An 18,818-nucleotide genomic window follows, 5' to 3' on the forward strand; every position below is an offset into this window, starting at 1 on the left:
CGGTTGTGGTCGAATTCATCTCCATGTGTGAATATTTTTGTACATCTGCGCAGTGAAATTGTTTGCAATAAATAAAGCGAACGCTTCTTCCGGGGTGTAAGGCCGTTGTTCTTTTTTCACGTTAATTCGTCATACCAATAATGAAACTTGGTTTCGGTGACTATTCGTGGAACATATTAAACACTAAATCTTAATTTAACTATTTTTCATGGGCACTTAAAAATAAGTCTAATCGTATCTGTTTACGAAGCCATTTCACACGAATCTTCTCACATTATTTTTTCAGAAAGGTCCATAAGGGCTTCTCCTGATCTTGTGTAAGGAGCAAATCAACAAATCTTGACTTTACAAACATAATAACTTTGTTTAATCTGCCTTTGGACGGGATAGAACGCCAAAAGTAAAATAATGACTTTCGTGAAATTTGGGCCCTTATAAAGAAACAAATTAAAAATCTTTAGAATCGCACATAATCGCACAATATAATAATGTTTTTAAAAAACTATAATGATGCGAGAATACGTTTAGAGCTTTGTCATGCCTTGACTCAACTTGACTACATACCTTAAGACCATCCAAAGTTAATTTTTTTTTTTTTTTTTTTGTTTTGAAAATGGTATATTTTAAGACAGTATTCCTACGTATTCACGAATATTTTGGTGGATTAAAATGCAATGATAGATTGATAATTACCTCTAGTTGAAGAATCCATCACTCAAAAGTACTTAAATCATACAAAACACAGTAAGACATGCACAAACGTCAATGTTCACTGCTGCACTGAGCGGCCAATCGCGGCTACCTAAATTCAAAACGGTAACTTTGCTAATTGTTATTGAAGGTATCGCGGCTCAAAAACTGTTTTGGGGTACGTTACCGGTTGTAGGGAACATTCAAGGGTATAGTAATATTAAAAAAAAAGCAATATCTGAACATTATAATTTTAGACTTTTTTCCGCCTAGATTAGTAAAATCGTATGCTGTGCGGCAATAAGAACTTCATATTTTATTTAAAACATTAAATGGTCATTATTTTAATAAAATAGTGTTTTATACGAATGGGCCGTGTCAATACTAATTTATTTCACTCAGCAAAAAACATAATCTTTAAAATATAAATAAAGCTAACACATTTACGAAAGAGAGAGAGAATAATTAATTAAATATATAAATCGTAATTTACGCTAGAAAGAAAAATTGTGTGTTATTCCACGTAGGTAATCTTAAACTGTGAATGAATCGCTTGGGTTCAGAATTGATTGTTTACTTCCTTGTCTCCTGAGAGTATTTATTAGCTATTATGTTTATGATTCATTTGTCTTTTTTAACGAAGGATATGACTTATCTATTGCCATTCAGAAGAAGAATAGTAAATATTATGTAAACAAAAGACATTTCATGTTGCTTTAGTAAAATAAAATTTGTAGAAAAGATACTTATTGTGTTGTACCAGTGAACAGCGTTAGCAAAATTGTTATAAGACTCTCTGTGGAGATAGACTTCCGTTAACTGTCTGCCCTTTAGTGTCGGAAAGTGCCTTACTATGTCATTTTCTCGATCCCGTTTGCCATTAGTTTATTTATACGATCTCGGTGGTAACATTATGACTAGAGAACTTCCACTAAAGATCTCGGAATCACTTTTGAGAGCAAGTGGAGGTTCTCTCTACACATACACGACGTCTGTGATAAATCTTCCAAAATGGTCGGCTTTGTTATTAAGAACGCCTTTCACTTTGACGTTCGTCAATTCGCGTTCTCTATGACACCTTAGTTCGTAGCATTCTTGAATCGGGATCTATAATTTAGCCGACTTGTCGACTCGCCTATGGCTGTGGCCATCTGACTCCTTAATACGCTGACATTACACATTGACATGTTTAATGTTAGCTTTTAGGAGTTGGTCTAGTTCGTATCATTTCATTTTAATATTTTATGATTTTTTGTTTTGTTTTATTATTTCTTTGGATATTATTTTAATTGTGTATATATACATTTTTTGTGTATTAGATAACACAATTATTGTTTTCGAGCATCGTGACGAATTGGGGTAACCTGTTAGGTCACGATGGTCTTAATTTTATCTAAATAAATAAATAAACCAGCTACTGACCGAAAAATAAAACAATACGAGATTCAATAAAATTAAACGAAATCCCTTTAATAATGAGTCACAACTACACTATTTATTTATCCTACTAAAAAAACATATATACCTTCAAGTGGATGATATTATAAATAATCTATAGCGTTTTCTTGAGGATGAATTTAAATTATGAAGCACGTTTAAAATCACTCAATCTTTCACTCACTTCGACTCTAGCATTGTGGTGTACATCCAATATTGACTTTACGGTTTGTAGCCTGTCAAGTAATCTTATAAAAAAGAATCGCAAAAAAATTGTTTTAATTCACTACATATTATATAATAAAGATAAATATAGAAAATATTATCATCGCTTAATTTTAACGAAAGAAATTAAATAATTTACAGTTAATACTATAGATATATGTTATGTAATAATGTTTTTGATATTGAAAAAGATAATCAAAAGATAAATTTCTGATATTGAAAAAAATAATCTATAAAAATTTATATATAAATGATAAAATGAGAATTTTTTATATCAGTTTGTATAAGTCTTAAACAGAGCACATCGCTAGCTACTCAAAAACTATTTTGTGACTGTTCTTATTGAAACTACGATAGAGTGGTGTAAGTTCATGATTGTTTTTGTATATCATATTACATATTACACAATCATTTCCTACAAAATTTATTCCTCATACATTTTTTAATCTTGCTTCATATCGTGATATATTAACTTCAGTTTTACTATAATAAATATAAAAATATGATAATCTGATACATACGAGGTGTTGAGAATATCAGGGGCCAACTCTTCAAGTTTTAACACAAAATTATTAATGGCTTATAAAATAAGAAATAATCATATATTGCAAATACAATATAATTAATAGATTTCAAATATTGGACACAGTTCAAAAAGTAAAAACATTTTTTTATCATTTTCGACATCACATCCACCTTAGTAATCACCATGAGAAAGATTCTATAAATAATATTGTGTATATTCTGTTAAATTATTTAGTCCTTTAGTTTCTGAATTCTTCGTTTTAATTGTTGTGCTTTATTATTTAGAATAATTTTATCTTTAGGGTCTCTGGTGTAATATATATACACACACATATGTACACATATTCTTGACCTTCGTGTTTGTCTTTTTCCAAAGTTGTAGTAAGCCGGAACCATGTCAGATAGCTCAGAGAGTGCCCAGTTCGACGAGGAAACCATACATGAGGCGTTGGTTGTCAAGAATGAAATGCCGCCGAGGGTTTTAAATGACATCAGCTCCTACAAAGTGGTATGCATGTCAATTGAAAAAAAGCACTTTTTACATTTAGTTAAGGTGACCAGACGTCCTCCTTTGAGATGGATTATCCTTCTCAAAATTTGTGTCCTCCTTTTATGTTCCTCTTGTTCTTTGAACCAAAAATTCTGACCATCTGTAGTAATTTCTCCTCTTTTATCCTCATGAAAAATATAAAAATCGGAGATGGCCTTTAATTTGAAATTTAAAAAATTACATTTTTTTAGCTCTACGCAACAATTTGACTTTAAACAAAAATTTTCGAGATATCTTTTCTTTAGTTTCTGCATGAATATCTTTATTTATCCTCCATAAAAAATCCAAAATGTTCTTGTTTTTTAGCTCCCTCAGTAGTTTATCATCCTCAAACAAAAATTTTCAATATGTCTTTTTTTATTTTTAGCCTTTTTCTATATTTTAAAAATCTGGTTACCTTAATTTATTCCATGTATCAAATCGGGAAATAATAAACTTTGTTCAGAATTACCAGTTGGCTACATGGCAAGAAAAGGTGTTGGTACAATGCAGCGTCTGCAGTTTTGTAGTGTCTTAGAACGAATTAAATTAAAATATTTTCTGAGAATTGCTTCCCTTCACCATATACCAACCAATATGTTTGCCTTATAAAATAACGCTTATGAGAATATCGAACAAATTTATTGCCAAGTAACCCAAAATATGTCTTATCTTTCTTATGAACGGAGTACAATAATTGATGATAATATTTTCCTATGCATATTAATTTGAATTTTTATTTTAGTGTATAATCGTACAGCCATCAATCTCCATTTTTATGAATGTGAATGTAGTGTGATCACTTTTTCATAGACCGATACTAAAATATTATCATCAATTAATAACAAAAACAGAACTCAGCAAATAATTGGTGCAAATTGTGTTTCTGGTATTCGAGGCGAAGTAGAAGATATTTATTTGACGAAAATATCACAAAACTCACTTACGTAAAAAAATACTCGAAGTCGTACGTGTGTATTTTATTTATTTATTTAGATTAAATTAAGACCATCGTACAGGTTACGATAAGATAACATTTCGGTATTATTGTAATCCTTAGTATTTATATCGAAGTCTACTTTTAAAAAAGGTGAAAATAGAAAATATTATAATTGAACAATTATTCTACGCGACACTTGGGTCACATTACTAATCACTCTTGCATTTATGACACGTACTCGTTTGGCAAACCGCTATTTGCTTAGCCGACTATGACCTGACAATGCAGATAACATACCAATTCACTTTTGCCCGATAAGTTTACTGCCGTCATTCAGCAAATTATTTTTAAAAAGCATATTAGCCGATTAAAGGAATCTCTTAATAGCAAGCTTATTCACGAACAATTTGGTTTCCGCGAACATCGTTCAACTACGCACCAAATTAAAAGACTAACAGAGCCCATATCTGCCGATTTTAATATGAAAAAAGTTCTGGTCTTTTGTTGCTAGACATGACCCATGAAGACCCATGAACAAGGGAATAACATTGAATAGAAAGCGAACGTTAAGTACCTGGTTATACACCTGGACTCTAGACTTAAAATTCAACAAACATATAACAACTCCGGTCAAAAGGGCTTGGAGCCATTGCGGCTCTAAAATCAATATTTAATAGAAAAAGCACGCTTACAATAAAAAATAAAATTCTAGTCTATAGACAATTAATCAGACCTGTTTTAACTTACACATGTCCAGTGTGGAAAAACGCGAGTAATACTATTTTAAATGAACTTCGAGTTATCACAAATAAAGGCATAAAAATAATTGATAATACACTATTTTATACTAACGTATATGTATTTTTCCTTAAATTTAGTATACTTACGGATAATTTATTATTTTATTGTATAACTTAACCAATTGTATACAATGGAAATGGTTATGAACCAAAATTGTGCATTTAATGTTTCTATTGCTAATGTACCTATGTAAATTTTTATATAAAAAAAATGTCGCGGGTCTAGGGAGGACAGCGCCCAGTAAGATAGTGCTTAGTGTTAAAACGGTAACATCGCTAATGAGCAGGTTTAAGCAAGCTACTGTTAATTACAATATCGTTTCAAGTAATACGTGGAAACCATTGTTTAAAAGATATGGTGAGAGGGTTTACAGAGTTCGCTTAATAGTTTTGCTCCCCGTGGTTTGATCAAATTGATTGGGATGTAATATCTTTTGTGCTTTTTTCAGCTCGGAGAGTGCGAATCTGGTTATAAAAGCACGAAGGAAATTCAAGATTTTCAAGAACTGCGTTCACAGTGCTTGGCCGAAGGAAAGCTGTTTGAAGATCACAACTTCCCACCAAACAACAGGAGCTTGTATTTCAACCAAAGTTCCAACAGGCACTTTGAATGGCTCAGACCATCGGTAAGCCTATTTATATATAATATTAATGTAAACTTAATTGCTTTTAAAATAAATATATTTTGGATATTGTATCAATATTAATATCTTCTGTAGAATACTTGAAATGATAAGATAGTAATATTTTTTATTGATTGCAATCTTATCATAAGCGAATTTGACTTATGGGATTACATAAATTAATACGTATTATATATTCGTAGTTATCAAGAATTAAAAAAATATGGTTCATACATATACATATATTTTTATGTTAACAATAAAAGGTGTCAAGATTGTTTATTTTAATTTTAAAATAGTACAGCATTAAATATTTAAACTTTAAATAGGTCGAATTTGTTTCAACACCATATCACAAATACATTGTTCCATAACATCTCTATTTTTAACCCTTTGTTTGACGAAATCCGATATATCGATCCGGATCCAACGTTATTATTGAACAAAGAATCACATATATTTTTAATGGACAGTAGAGTATTAGCTTCAAGTGAAAATAACATTTTTTTTTGAACATGAATATATATTTTTATTATGTATTGGTATTTAGATATTAATCCTAAAAGGCTCGGCAACCAAACGGTTAATTCATGTTCGAACTCCGATATATGTAGAAAATAAAAAATCCAATTATATAAATCTTGATTACCTTTATCATTGAACTTTAAGTTATCCCGAATCTAATTTAGATAAAATCATTTATAAGCTTTAAATCTGGAAGACATTTTCTGTGAGTTCTGAGTTGAGAACTTCAATGAAGGATATTTTTAATATAGTGTTGATCCAACTATACAAATCTTTATTGTATGTTGATACTTCAATATTATTTCCATTGACATTTTATCTATTTTAATGTTTTAAATAAAATAATGTTCATAGGAAATTGCTAGTAATCCTCAACTGTTCGTCGAAGACTTCAGCAGATTTGACATCCAACAAGGAGAACTCGGGGATTGTTGGCTTTTAGCAGCCATCGCCAATCTAACTCTCCATCGAGAGTAATTATTAATCCCCTTATAAATAATTAACTTCTACACAATATATATTAACAATTAAAACTTTTTTGTAGATTGTTCAACCAGATCATCCCCGATGATCAAAGTTTCGATGAAGATTACGCCGGCATTTTCCATTTCCGGTGATTATTAAAATCTAATTTATATACTTAATTTGGAGGCATGTCATAATAACGGTGATCTTACCACAGATTCTGGCAGTATGGAAAGTGGGTTGATGTCGTTATCGACGATCGTCTTCCGACGCACAGTGGAAGGCTCGTCTTCTTGCACTCGTCCAATAAAAACGAGTTCTGGAGTGCCTTACTAGAAAAAGCCTATGCCAAGTAAGCTTCTTCATATAAATGTATTAATTATTGTAAACATGTATTAATATTTAATCTGTTTAGACTTCACGGATCTTATGAGGCACTCGTAGGCGGATATATCTCTGAAGCTATGGAGGATTTTACTAGCGGAATCAGCGAGGTGTACGAGATGAAGAAAGCATCTCCAAATCTTTTTGCTATATTTTTGCAAGGATATCAACGTGGCTCCCTATTGGGAGGCACTATTGATGTATTTTAAAATTATTTACGTTATTTAAATTGAAATTTTAATAATGTAAATAATTATTTCACAGGCTTCTCACAGAAGCTCGGAAATTCAAACACGACAAGGTTTGGTTGGAGGACACGCTTATAGTATCACTCGTGTGTGCTATGTCGATATTGAAACATCCGAATGCAGGGTAAAGACTCCGTTGTTGAGAGTGAGAAATCCGTGGGGTAATAAAGTCGAGTGGAACGGATCTTGGAGTGATCAGTAAGTTTTTTGCGAACTAATTGCTCTTATATATTTTTTAACTTATGTTTATTACAGATCACCCAAGTGGGGCTTAATACCTGAATCTGAAAAGGAAGAGATTGGCTTGAATGTCGACGCAGATGGTGAATTTTGGATGTCTTATAACGATTTCCTGAAATATTTCTCAAGGTAAATATAAATATAAAATTAATATGATTTAGATTTAACCAAAAAAATCCATGGTTAGTCAAAAGAGTATAATTTCACCTAAAATTAACGGAAAATAAGAATATCACTTTTGAATTAAAAAAAACGTTTTAAGCAATATGCTTCCTTCTTAATGAAGGTGTTTTAGTTTTGCTTAGTGAACAAGAAGTGAACGTTACACTTCTACTTTTTACGCATATACATTCGCGCGTGCTAGAGCCAAGTCACAAGAAAAAAGCCGTATACGTCGCACGAAATACGATTGTGCGTTGTTTTTGTCAGGGAAAATGGCATACTTTGAAGAGTTTAGCAGAAGTCGATAACAATTTTACACATATAATATATTATTTAAAAAATGCAATTAAAAACATTTCAAAATCGAAGGAATCCGTTCAGCAAAGATGTTCTTGGAGTGAAGAGGTAGTCCAAGCTCGAAGGTGACTTCATTTACAGCACTTAGCGGAGACCCAAACACTATTTCCCTCAAACACAAACGCCCACAAGTTATTCTAACCCGCCTACTACCAATCACATCCCCACCCATTACCTCAAATCCACTCCAATCACAACTTTAATTTAACGATCATTAATAATCAAATAGCCAAAAAAACTAGGAACACCAATAAACATCATATTCAAGGACCTCAGATTCGTATGTGATGCATATGAGTCGCTACACAATTAACTTTATTTTGTACAGAATCAATCAATATCTTCTTTTCACCTCAGATGCAAATGGCAAATGCCCTCACATGCCCCCTCCCCCAAATGACGTTACTTTTTTAAATGCTGTGAATTTTTTACAGCATTTAAGCAAATAATATAAAAAATCATGATATAAACATTATGAACTTTTATGAGATCGTTAATAATATATTAATAAATATTATAAACAATACATATAATTTAAATTATACATATATTATTTAATAGACGTTTTTATTTAATGAGGTCTTGTACTTTTTTATTATCCACTTTTTACGTACGTCCTCCGGTCAAATAAGGAGTTAACCTCGGAATGAAAAATAGAAAGCTGAAATTTTGCAGACCTATATTTTGACGTTCTTAAGACGGGCTGAAACGTCTTATAAGATCGAGTGTCTACTAGTCAAGATAGAAGTCAAATGTCACAAAAATCCTTTCGTTTTTTTGCAAATATCTCGCTTCTATGCGCTACACGTCATTAAATGTTATACAAAACTTTTAGAAAATAAAATTTTCTACAAGTTTGTTGAACTTGATTTCTTTGTATGATTAACCGTTGTCGAAATATAGATTCGTCTTATTAAAATAACCAGCAGTATTTTTAAACATTTATTATTCAGTATTTCTAATCTCCAACATACTTAAAAGGTACTCGATGGTCGTAGAATATTGGTTTTACCTCAACCAGCTGCAAACAAAGATGCCCTGAAATTATTTTTGGAACAGTATCGCTTTTGCTTCGCTTAGGAATTTATTCATCGATTTTGTGCGTTATTTATAATTCTTGAGAATTAATTATCTTTATTAAATTTAATAATAACCATAATATTTTTTAAAATGTGACATAAATAGTTGCCCTCTACATATTAACAAATCTTGAAGTGGCGCGCAAAAATATTTTTCTTTATTTAATTTAAATATAATCATAAAAAAACGGTTAGCCGAATCAAAAAAGCCATTCAAACCCACTGGATCATATATTATAGAAAACAAACTTATTTAATATAAATTTTGAATGTGAAACTATATAAATTTATTAAAATATAGGGTTGAAATCTGCAACTTAAACCCTGAATCATTGGATCCCGATAAGACTCCATCCGGCTGCAACAAGAAATGGGAGACGAGCGTTTTTGAAGGAAAATGGGTCAGAGGTAAGACTGAAAAGCCTATAAAATATTTTACTTACATTGCATAAATAATAATTTCATTTGTTTTAGGTGTAACTGCTGGAGGTTGCGCTTATAACATGAACACGTTCTGGCAGAATCCACAATACTCTCTCATTCTAACCGATCCTGATGAAGACGACGATGAAGATCTGTGTACAGTTATTGTGGCTTTGATGCAGAAGAGATGTGTGCGGCGCTCCGCCAGTTTGAACTGCTCGCCTATTGGTTTCGATTTATACAAGCAGAATCCAGACGATCCTAAACCGCTGAAAATGAATTTCTTCAAGAATAACACTTCAGTAGCTACATGCCCGGCATATTCGTACTCGCGACAAGTCAGCTGCCGGTAAGTTTATAGTCTTATCCCGGTAAACTACAAAGATCTTATGATAATTGATACATTATTTCAGTTTTAAACTACCTCCTGGCCAGTACTACATTATTCCGAGTACATTTTACCCTAACCAAGAAAGCGAATTCTTGCTGCGTGTGTTCACGGAGAAAATAAGCACTGTTGAGTAAGTGTTTTAAAATTAATTTTTCTCAAAAACTAGTAACTTAAAACATGTGTCTGGAATATTTTCTTTAAATGTTTTTGATAGAATATCCTCGATTTTGAGCTCTTTAAAAATTGACAGATCGGTTCTCTTTGATATCCAAGAGTATTCCTCGCCAAAACCACATCTCAAAGACTCGTTTTAATCACGAGTATTAAAGAAATAAAATATGATACTTTGATCACTTGTGATTCTGATTAACATAATTTGGAGTTAATTCAATATATGTTGATCTATGTTCTTTTTTTTAATACTAATTTCTAGTTGTAATATTTATATTTTTAGAGCATTAAAACAATTAGATATTTCAATTCAGCCGAGAGATAATAAATAGATTTCGTTATATATTATATAGATCAACATTAATAATCATTCTTTATTGCAGAGAGAATGACGAAGATAACGGAATGGGTGATATTGACGATAGGGTTCGTATATTTAACCATTCAAACCTTGGATATATTGTACTTTTAAATTATTTATAATTATATTACAATGATTTAGATCAAGGATGAGCTTCCTGACATGCCATCAGAGCTTGAAGATCCAGTTAGGCAATTCTTCCTGAACTTGGCCGGCGACGACGAAGAAGTCGATTTGTCGGAGCTAAAGGAGATTCTCGATTATTCGACGCGTGGTTAGTATTAACTTTTTTTTGTAATGTTATCTGTTTTTTGTATCGTTTGACTTACTTTCATGTCTGTCTCCTGACCGAAGTTGCTTTTTGTTGTTTTGTTGCTCGTTATCACATTTAACTACATAGTTTAAATTTTAGATAATAGTCTCATTTGGGTGAAAGACTGGTTGCGATTTTCAAAAAGTTGCATAGCTTCAATCTGTCGTTTACATACCGCACTTCTATTGAAAATCTGAAGTCTTGATCACTAACGCTAATTCGATTGAAATAATGTAACTACATGAAACTCAAACCATTAACAATTTTACTTGGTTGTAGTTTGCCATTAAATAATTTTATTATTATTTATCTTATATATTTAGATGATATAGGATTAGTTTCAAATTGTAATTAATTTAATGCACTGATGAATTAACGTTATTATTATATTCTTCATACTTTATACATTACTTTCAGATGAATAATTATCACATCAATAGATGTTCAAATATACTTAATAATTTAAACTTCTCAAGTGTGAATCGTTAATAATGAGCTATTTCTAAAATTTTGCTAAATTACACAAATGTGACCATACACGTTTTGTGAATTGTAATCGTTGTATATGCAACACCGAGAGATTGTCAAAATGTTTTTGTTTTTTTTAAAGCACAATGTTTAGTTATATAAATTAATGTACTAATGCACTACTAGCATTATAAATCATGTAATATCGTTGTTTATATCATCTACAGTGGATCAAAAAGAATGTATACATACTTCGATAAAATATTTGTTTGTGTGAGAGTTATTAGTTCTTAAGTTAGATCTTTAATAGTTTGAAAGTCATTTTAGGGGAATTAAAACTTTATCACTATGGCTTCATACAATTAGTTTATATTTAGTGAATCACCTCCGCCGGATACTGATTATTCCTTCTCATGTGTCAAAACAAGTATTTCTATATTATGGCTTTTCTTTCGTGACATATGTCCAAGAACTGAATAATTTTCTCACACCGCCTTAGCCTTAGTTAAAATAGTGGGGCACCCTTAAAACACTAGTGACATATTTATAATTCGAGAAAACATAAATTAAAAACAAATTAGATTCAGATATGTGCAGGACAATCCAACCCTAATTTGAGCCCACAATGTGTGGTAATTTCTTGTTGGTATTAAAAGATCAAATGTACCATGTTTTAAAATATTTTTTGTAAGGAATTTATTAGAATGAATTATAACAATAAGTTTTAGATAGTTCACTTTACATGGGAACATGATTCCTACCCTTTCTATTGCCATGTAAGTTTAGACGATTACTCTTCCACACCTCATTTTTAATACAAACAAATATATCTGTTACAGTAAATGTGTGTTTTCCAGGGAAGTAATATTTTCACTAGTATGAATATAATTTCACTGTTTCAGTGAAATCATATCCGAATACATTTTCACTGGTTGATATATATTTCTACTAGTGAAAATATAATTTTACTGCTAGGCGCTAGTAAAATTATATGTTGCACTATAATATCTAAGAAGCTCAATTTTTCTTTAAAGTCGTCTATTGTAGTGTGTGTGTGTGTGTGTATGTGTATAATATATATTATAATCTATATATTTATGTATAATATATACAGATGGACCAAAAGATACTTTCACATAAATATTTATTATACCATCAATAATTTTATTATTTGATCTATTTTATATATTATACGAATTACATGCAAACCATTTAGTATATTGACGATCTCTCATTGACATGAATGTCGCTTTTGCAATGTTGTCTGCATAATTAATGATTTCATCCTAATTAATTTTGTACTAGAAACTCACGCTCAAGGATTCTCTGAAGATGCGTGCTCTATAATGGTCGCAATGTTAGATAACGACGGCTCAGGCAAGCTTGGATTCGAAGAGTTCAAATCTCTTTGGTTGGACATTCATAAATGGATGGTTTGTATAGTTTTTCAACAGTGCTATGATGTATTCTAATGAACTGTGTTTCAATGTATGTTTTATATTAACTTTTAGGCCGTCTTCAAGCTGTACGATCCAAGCGGTACTGGTAGCATACCAGCTTCTAGCCTCCGCGTTACACTTAATTCATCAGGATATACACTCAATAATCATATTCTGAATTTTTTGGTTGAAAGGTATGTGTGTTATATAATATATTATTTAATTTTATATTACATGTACCCTTTCAAACAAAGTCAGAATAATACTTTATAAACTCTTAAAGTTTTTCCACATTCTATCAGTGCTGAGCAACTTTTAATATAATAGCATATGTCAAACAATGACATGGGGAGAATAATACCACATAAACCGATCATTTACATAAAATCTATAAAAACTCTTGTCAAAAATGTTTTCATTTAGCACAGTTTTTCAAAAAATCTGTGTATTTTAAATGTTTAATTAATAACCTAACAATAACGTCAACATATTTTAAGATTTACACTGGTAAATATGCAACATAATTTATCATTTTCATTTCAGATATGGTTTACAGGATAGATTTATAGCTTTCGATGATTTTATCATGTGTGCTGTTCGCTTGAAGATTATAATCGGTAAATGAATATAAAATTTATTTTTAGTTAGTTTTATAGTTTTTTTATTGTTTAATTTAAAATTATTATTTTTGTCTATTCCACCTCAACAAATCCTCTTATCCAAATTGTAGAGAAGAACGAATCGCTTGAGAACCTAGAGAGAGATTTGCAATACTGGGATTCTCAAAGGGATGACAGAGACGATGAGTGATGAAATCACCATTACAGGTATTGAAACAATACAATCAATCACCGTCACTAATTATTTAAATAGGGCTAGCTTTCCTCGATTAATACGAACGATTAGCTCAATTCACTATTGCAATATGATGTCTATTGTGACTTTCCTCAAATTGAGAGAGATAATCTAAAGTTTACACCATCGTTAGATCATTTCACTCGATCGAAAAAAAGGGAACCTCATTTACATAACACCAATAAATGTGTACTAATAAACTAATTCATGTAACATATACCAAGCCATTAAATTCAATCATGATCGATATATTAATTATGTGAAATTGATTGAATTTGTATGATCGGGTATATTGTTGTATTGAAATAAATATTAATTTTATCGTATAATTTTCAGACTCTTTTCATGACTATACGAATTCGCCTCGCTCTACAACTGTTACATTCACTCTAGAAGATTGGCTGAGGAGAATTGTCTATTCCTAATTTAAAATCGTATTAAAAATATTATAAGGTTACAACAGTATTTAACTTCGTCTAAATTTTCATGACTGACTTAAAAATGTTATCGTTGTATTGTATATTATTGTAAAGTGGAGTGAATCGTTATCGTGGATGTATTGCAAATTATGAGTTGAGGAGAAAAATACATATATGTATTATTCATTCATATAAATAAATTAATAAATATTATATTACAATTACTAATTTATTAATTTTGAAAATATTTGTATAAAAAATTATTAACAATGTCACTCTTTTGAAGCATGTGTTCTAAAACCTCAATTTGTTCAAATTTTTGGTGAAAAATGTTTCAAGTGAACATAGTGCCTATATTCATAGATTGTGTTCATTTCTCACAAGCTTAATTTTCGTTATATGTATAAATATTAATTAAAATGCTGTTATTTTTTTAAATACACACAGTAGTGGCTACCTAAATAAGGCACTTTTTTCAAAATCATTTTTTGGCTCCATATTGTTTAATTACAACGTAACAAAATATGGGGTTCGAAAAAAATGGTCTAAACTTTTAAGGCAGGGGTGGCCAATACAAATGATCTTGCGGGCCACATATAAAATTATATATCTCCATATTAAATTTAGATACACTATAGACATTATTTGGAATGAAAAATTGTCTATAGTGTATTGGCCATTATAAAATAAATATATTTTGTAAAAGTGTGATGAATCTCGCAGGCCGGAAAAATCTTTAAGGCCTTATCTAATGCCTGCACTACACTTTCTCAAAGGTTGGCCAAGGACGGAGAATGTAGTAGGTTACTTCGGTCGATTTCGGTTCTGTCTGCTCTAAAATCTCTCGGAAGTTGTCTGAGGTTTACCAAGAATGGGTAGTGAAGTGGGGGTAATTCAGTCGACTTGGCCAGCTTCGAGCACTTCCGAACCTTGTCGGCATTTGTTCCGAGTCAAAGGGACCGAAATCGGAGCTACTCTTTCAAGTGCGAGCGGTGAGATACTTCCCTTTTCGCTCTCTCGCGTGTTAAGTGACGAGAGTGAGAGAGATAATGGCATGGTGGTTTACATAATGAGATAGAACTAGTAGCTCGGTTCTATTTCATTTGTGGTCAATGTGGTCACAAGTGTAAACGATCTGTTTTTTAGAACTACTTCAGTCGGAGCCATGTATTTGGGACCCAAATAATAGAGGGCACAAAGACAAAAAAAGTTCCACGATGCCTGGGTGCAAATCCAATTAACAAATAAAATTCCGGTGGAGGAATTAAATCCCCGAGAGTGTAGGCACTACTCGAAGTCGGCGATCTCGGCCTACTTCAGTTGTAACTTCAGTTTGGACAACTTCGAGAGTGTAGTGCAGGCATAAAAAGACAGGGAGGTGTTCCTTAATTTCAACCGGCAAATTAAAATTTCGATTAAAATTGAGGCGACTACATGCGAAAGCACCCGTATGAAATCATGTAAAGTACATCGTCAGCGACTTTTGCGAAAAGTGATAAGATAATACTCACAGATGTACAGCTGTTTTGGATCAGGTAATATATGTTGTACTCTTCCTTTATTCAACACGACGATAATCTTTGTAATTTCTGAGAAGTCAAAATCATCAAGTCAAGTCGGTTGAGAGATTATCTTACTACAAAGCATACAGAACACAAAAATAAATCAATTGAATATTTTCAAGAATTGTTTAAAAGATTTCAAATTCGTCCTACAATGAAGACTTTAATTGAGAAACAAAATGCAAAAAATGAAGATGGATTTATAGCATCATATCACATGTCAAATTTAATTGCAAAAACTGGCAAAAGCCACAACATTGGAGAAACCTTGATAATACCCGGCATAAAAGAATTCATAATAGAAGAATTGATGAATTGGGGACACTTTTCACATTTTCCATACAACTTGACGAGTCTACTATTGCGGATAATAATTCTCCACTGATGGTCTATGTACGATACTTGGATGATATTAATGAACTGCAAGAAGAAATGTTATTCACTGTGAATCTAATTATGGACACAAAGGGATTATCAATATTTAATGCTATGAAATTATACTTTAAAAAAAATAATATACCACTAACCAATATTGTTGCATGTGCTATTGATGGAGCACCATCAATGATTGGATGCTATCGTGGATTCACTGCTTATTTGAAGAAAGAACTGACAAATATTTTATGTGTTCATTGTGTGGTACACAGACAAGTCTACACTCATCGTTAAATATAATAATGAAGGCGGTTAATAAGATTAAATCTCATCATAAAAATGATGGAATATTTCGACTTTTGTGCAAGGACAATGATGAACAATTTATCAGGCTACTTTTACACACAGAAGTTCGTTGGCTCTCTAAAGGTGCATGCCTGTCTCGCTTTGTAGCATATGACAGTATTATGCAGTTTTTAGAGGAAAATCACGAGGGAGATATCTAGCAACAATTGAAAACAGTTGAGTATGATGCTTTTTATTTAGCAGATATTTTCAAACGATTTAATGAAATTAGCCTGCAGCTTCAAGGTGCCACTAAAACATTTATTAGTTGCAAAAATACTGTGTCCCTATTTATCGAAAAACTTGATCTTCTCCATTGTAACCTTCTGATGAGAGAATTTTATCAATTTCCCGAACTATAATCTATAAAGGACGATATAACATCAGAAGAAATCGAAAGGTTTAGTTGCCATATCAGTGAACTTAAAATTAATATGAAAATAAGATTCAAAGACATTTTAAATTTTAAGTCATATAATTAGATATTAATTCCATTCACCGTAAATTTGGATGAGGTCGATATAATTTATCAAGAAAAGTTATTGGAACTGAAATATGACGAGGAGAGCAAAATTTTTTTCAATATTTCCGGAAGCCAAATAATTTAAACTGGACAATATTAGGCTTAGGATTAGTGATGCATCTAAGTTCAATAGAATAGGTTATGATGGAAGGCAATATGTTAGAAGATATGTAAACGAAGAGTCCAACTCCAGAAATACTGAAAGGAGCTGGTGGAAACATTATGGTATGGGGTTGTATGTCTTGGCATGGGGTCGGTCCTATCCATTTAATTGAAAGAATTATGAAACAAGAAGTATATGTTAATATTATGGAACCCGTAATATTACCTTATGCTGAAGGTTTTGCATTGACTATTATTCTGTTCCTTGTTTGTTAATGTCAGATAAACTGTTCATACTGTTTGTTAATGTCAGATAAAAACATTGTTAGAAGTAACGGCGATACGAAAATCGGTTAGATCTGCAATGATGTAATTCTGTGGAACGTGGAGATCTAAGCATTCATTACTTGGGGTGGAGATATCAAACACATTTTTATGTATTTGGTACTGACCATTCGGCTTTGCTCAGGTCCTTTTCGTGGGTGCTTATAAAATGCCGACGAGAAAAGAAAAATCCATGTGAATATTTTTATTGCAACTACCATGGGTAGCCCTGTCAGAAATTCAATCGTTTTTATAAAGCCGACAAAAAAATATTTGTTCTTGGATAGTCTCAAAAATAAAACAATTAATTTCATAGGCTTTTAGCAAATTATTGTGAATAATTTCATTACAACTGTCACGGGTGATCCTAACAGTTATACCAAGCTTTTTAGTTTGTTTAATTGTGTATGTATTACACATTTATTTGTTTATTGACCCTGATAATAAGCGAACATGCAAATAAAAATGAGCTTTATTATCAACTTTCACAGTCAATAGTGAATTACAATAAAGTTACGTCCTCTTTTGATATTTTCAAAATTTGGTCACCTTAATTATTATCGTAAAAGTGACACGTCGTTATGTATTGAGCATTCGTCATGAAATTATATGCCCATTTTAATGATGATGAAAAAGTTGAGTGGTTAATTGAGATAGGTTAATTTAATTTTTGAGTTTTTTAAAATGCAGCTGAATTTGAATTGTTGTACAGTGCTATTTAGGTAATATTTTGATTGTAGTGTGCAGAAACACAATGAAAATAATAAATATTTAACAAAAACTATTTTTTTTAGTATATCTATTCGAAAAAACGCGTTTTTTTATATAATAAAATTAAACAATTGGAATAATGTTAAACGTCATCTATGAAAATAAAAAATCCTGCACATTTGCAGGATCCGTCGTCAAGCGGTTAAAAAAACAATATGTTAATATTAAAATAACTAGTCAGTAAATAATTAAAACTAGTAATCAAAGTTATCTATTTTACCAACAACGTTTTTGGCATTGGTAATTGTTATACCTATATTATATTAAATAGCACGATAATACTCTCATTTATATCATGTAAGAGATTATTATATAATTATAGTACTGGTTTGAGCATCACAAAATGGGTTTTCTTAGATTTTCCTAACATCACGGATGAATATTGTGAAAAATAATCAAAATAAAATAAAGCTAGATCATGCATAGTGACATTTATTGATTGTAAACAGTAATAATAGTTGAAAATTAATAAAATAGATTTGAGTCAGGTGTCTGTTATATTGCAACAAAAGGTTGGCAATAGATAAATAATCTAACACCTCAAAAATATCTTTTCACGTAACAAAATAAAAGTATTTCATACTTAATCATAAAATTTATGAAAATGTGATCAAAACATTCGGATAATATAAAATAATTTAAAAATAAAATCCATACATAAATAATTGGAAGGATAGCAACACCCAAGTTCCATTGTTTATTATATGAAAGAAAAACAGATTATTGTTCAATATTCCACTAGTACAC

General features: G+C 31.1%; 2 protein-coding genes across 2 annotated transcripts in view; one reads left to right on the top strand and one right to left on the bottom strand.

The window, feature by feature from the left end:
• The window catches only part of LOC148235436 (deubiquitinase DESI2), a 74,444-nt gene that overhangs the window by 55,274 nt on the left and 352 nt on the right, over positions 1-18,818 (bottom strand). The gene's annotated exons all lie outside the window — the stretch shown is intronic.
• Positions 5,426-13,605, top strand: LOC148235439 (calpain-B-like). The gene is made up of 17 exons (XM_088186078.1): positions 5,426-5,521; positions 5,596-5,772; positions 6,649-6,767; positions 6,839-6,907; positions 6,977-7,111; positions 7,175-7,343; positions 7,408-7,589; positions 7,647-7,760; positions 9,531-9,637; positions 9,704-10,001; positions 10,066-10,173; positions 10,598-10,640; positions 10,717-10,849; positions 12,662-12,789; positions 12,868-12,989; positions 13,339-13,412; positions 13,526-13,605. The coding sequence occupies exons 1-17, from the start codon at positions 5,426-5,428 to the stop codon at positions 13,603-13,605; spliced, it is 2,154 nt and encodes a 717-aa protein (XP_088042204.1).

The sequence above is a fragment of the Plectrocnemia conspersa genome, unplaced genomic scaffold (genome assembly GCF_051122295.1).
Source record: "Plectrocnemia conspersa isolate PC_06_02 unplaced genomic scaffold, ASM5112229v1 ptg000005l, whole genome shotgun sequence".
NCBI lineage: Eukaryota > Metazoa > Arthropoda > Insecta > Trichoptera > Polycentropodidae > Plectrocnemia > Plectrocnemia conspersa.

What these genes read in the sequence shown, in the direction of transcription:
- LOC148235439 (XM_088186078.1), top strand. Translation starts at nt 5,426, where the DNA reads ATGAGCAGGTTTAAGCAAGCTACTGTTAATTACAATATCGTTTCAAGT. An exon ending in ATGGTGAGAGGGTTTACAGA is followed by an intron (nt 5,522 to 5,595) that starts GTTCGCTTAATA and finishes TGCTTTTTTCAG; the next exon opens with CTCGGAGAGTGCGAATCTGG. An exon ending in AATCTAACTCTCCATCGAGA is followed by an intron (nt 6,768 to 6,838) that starts GTAATTATTAAT and finishes ACTTTTTTGTAG; the next exon opens with ATTGTTCAACCAGATCATCC.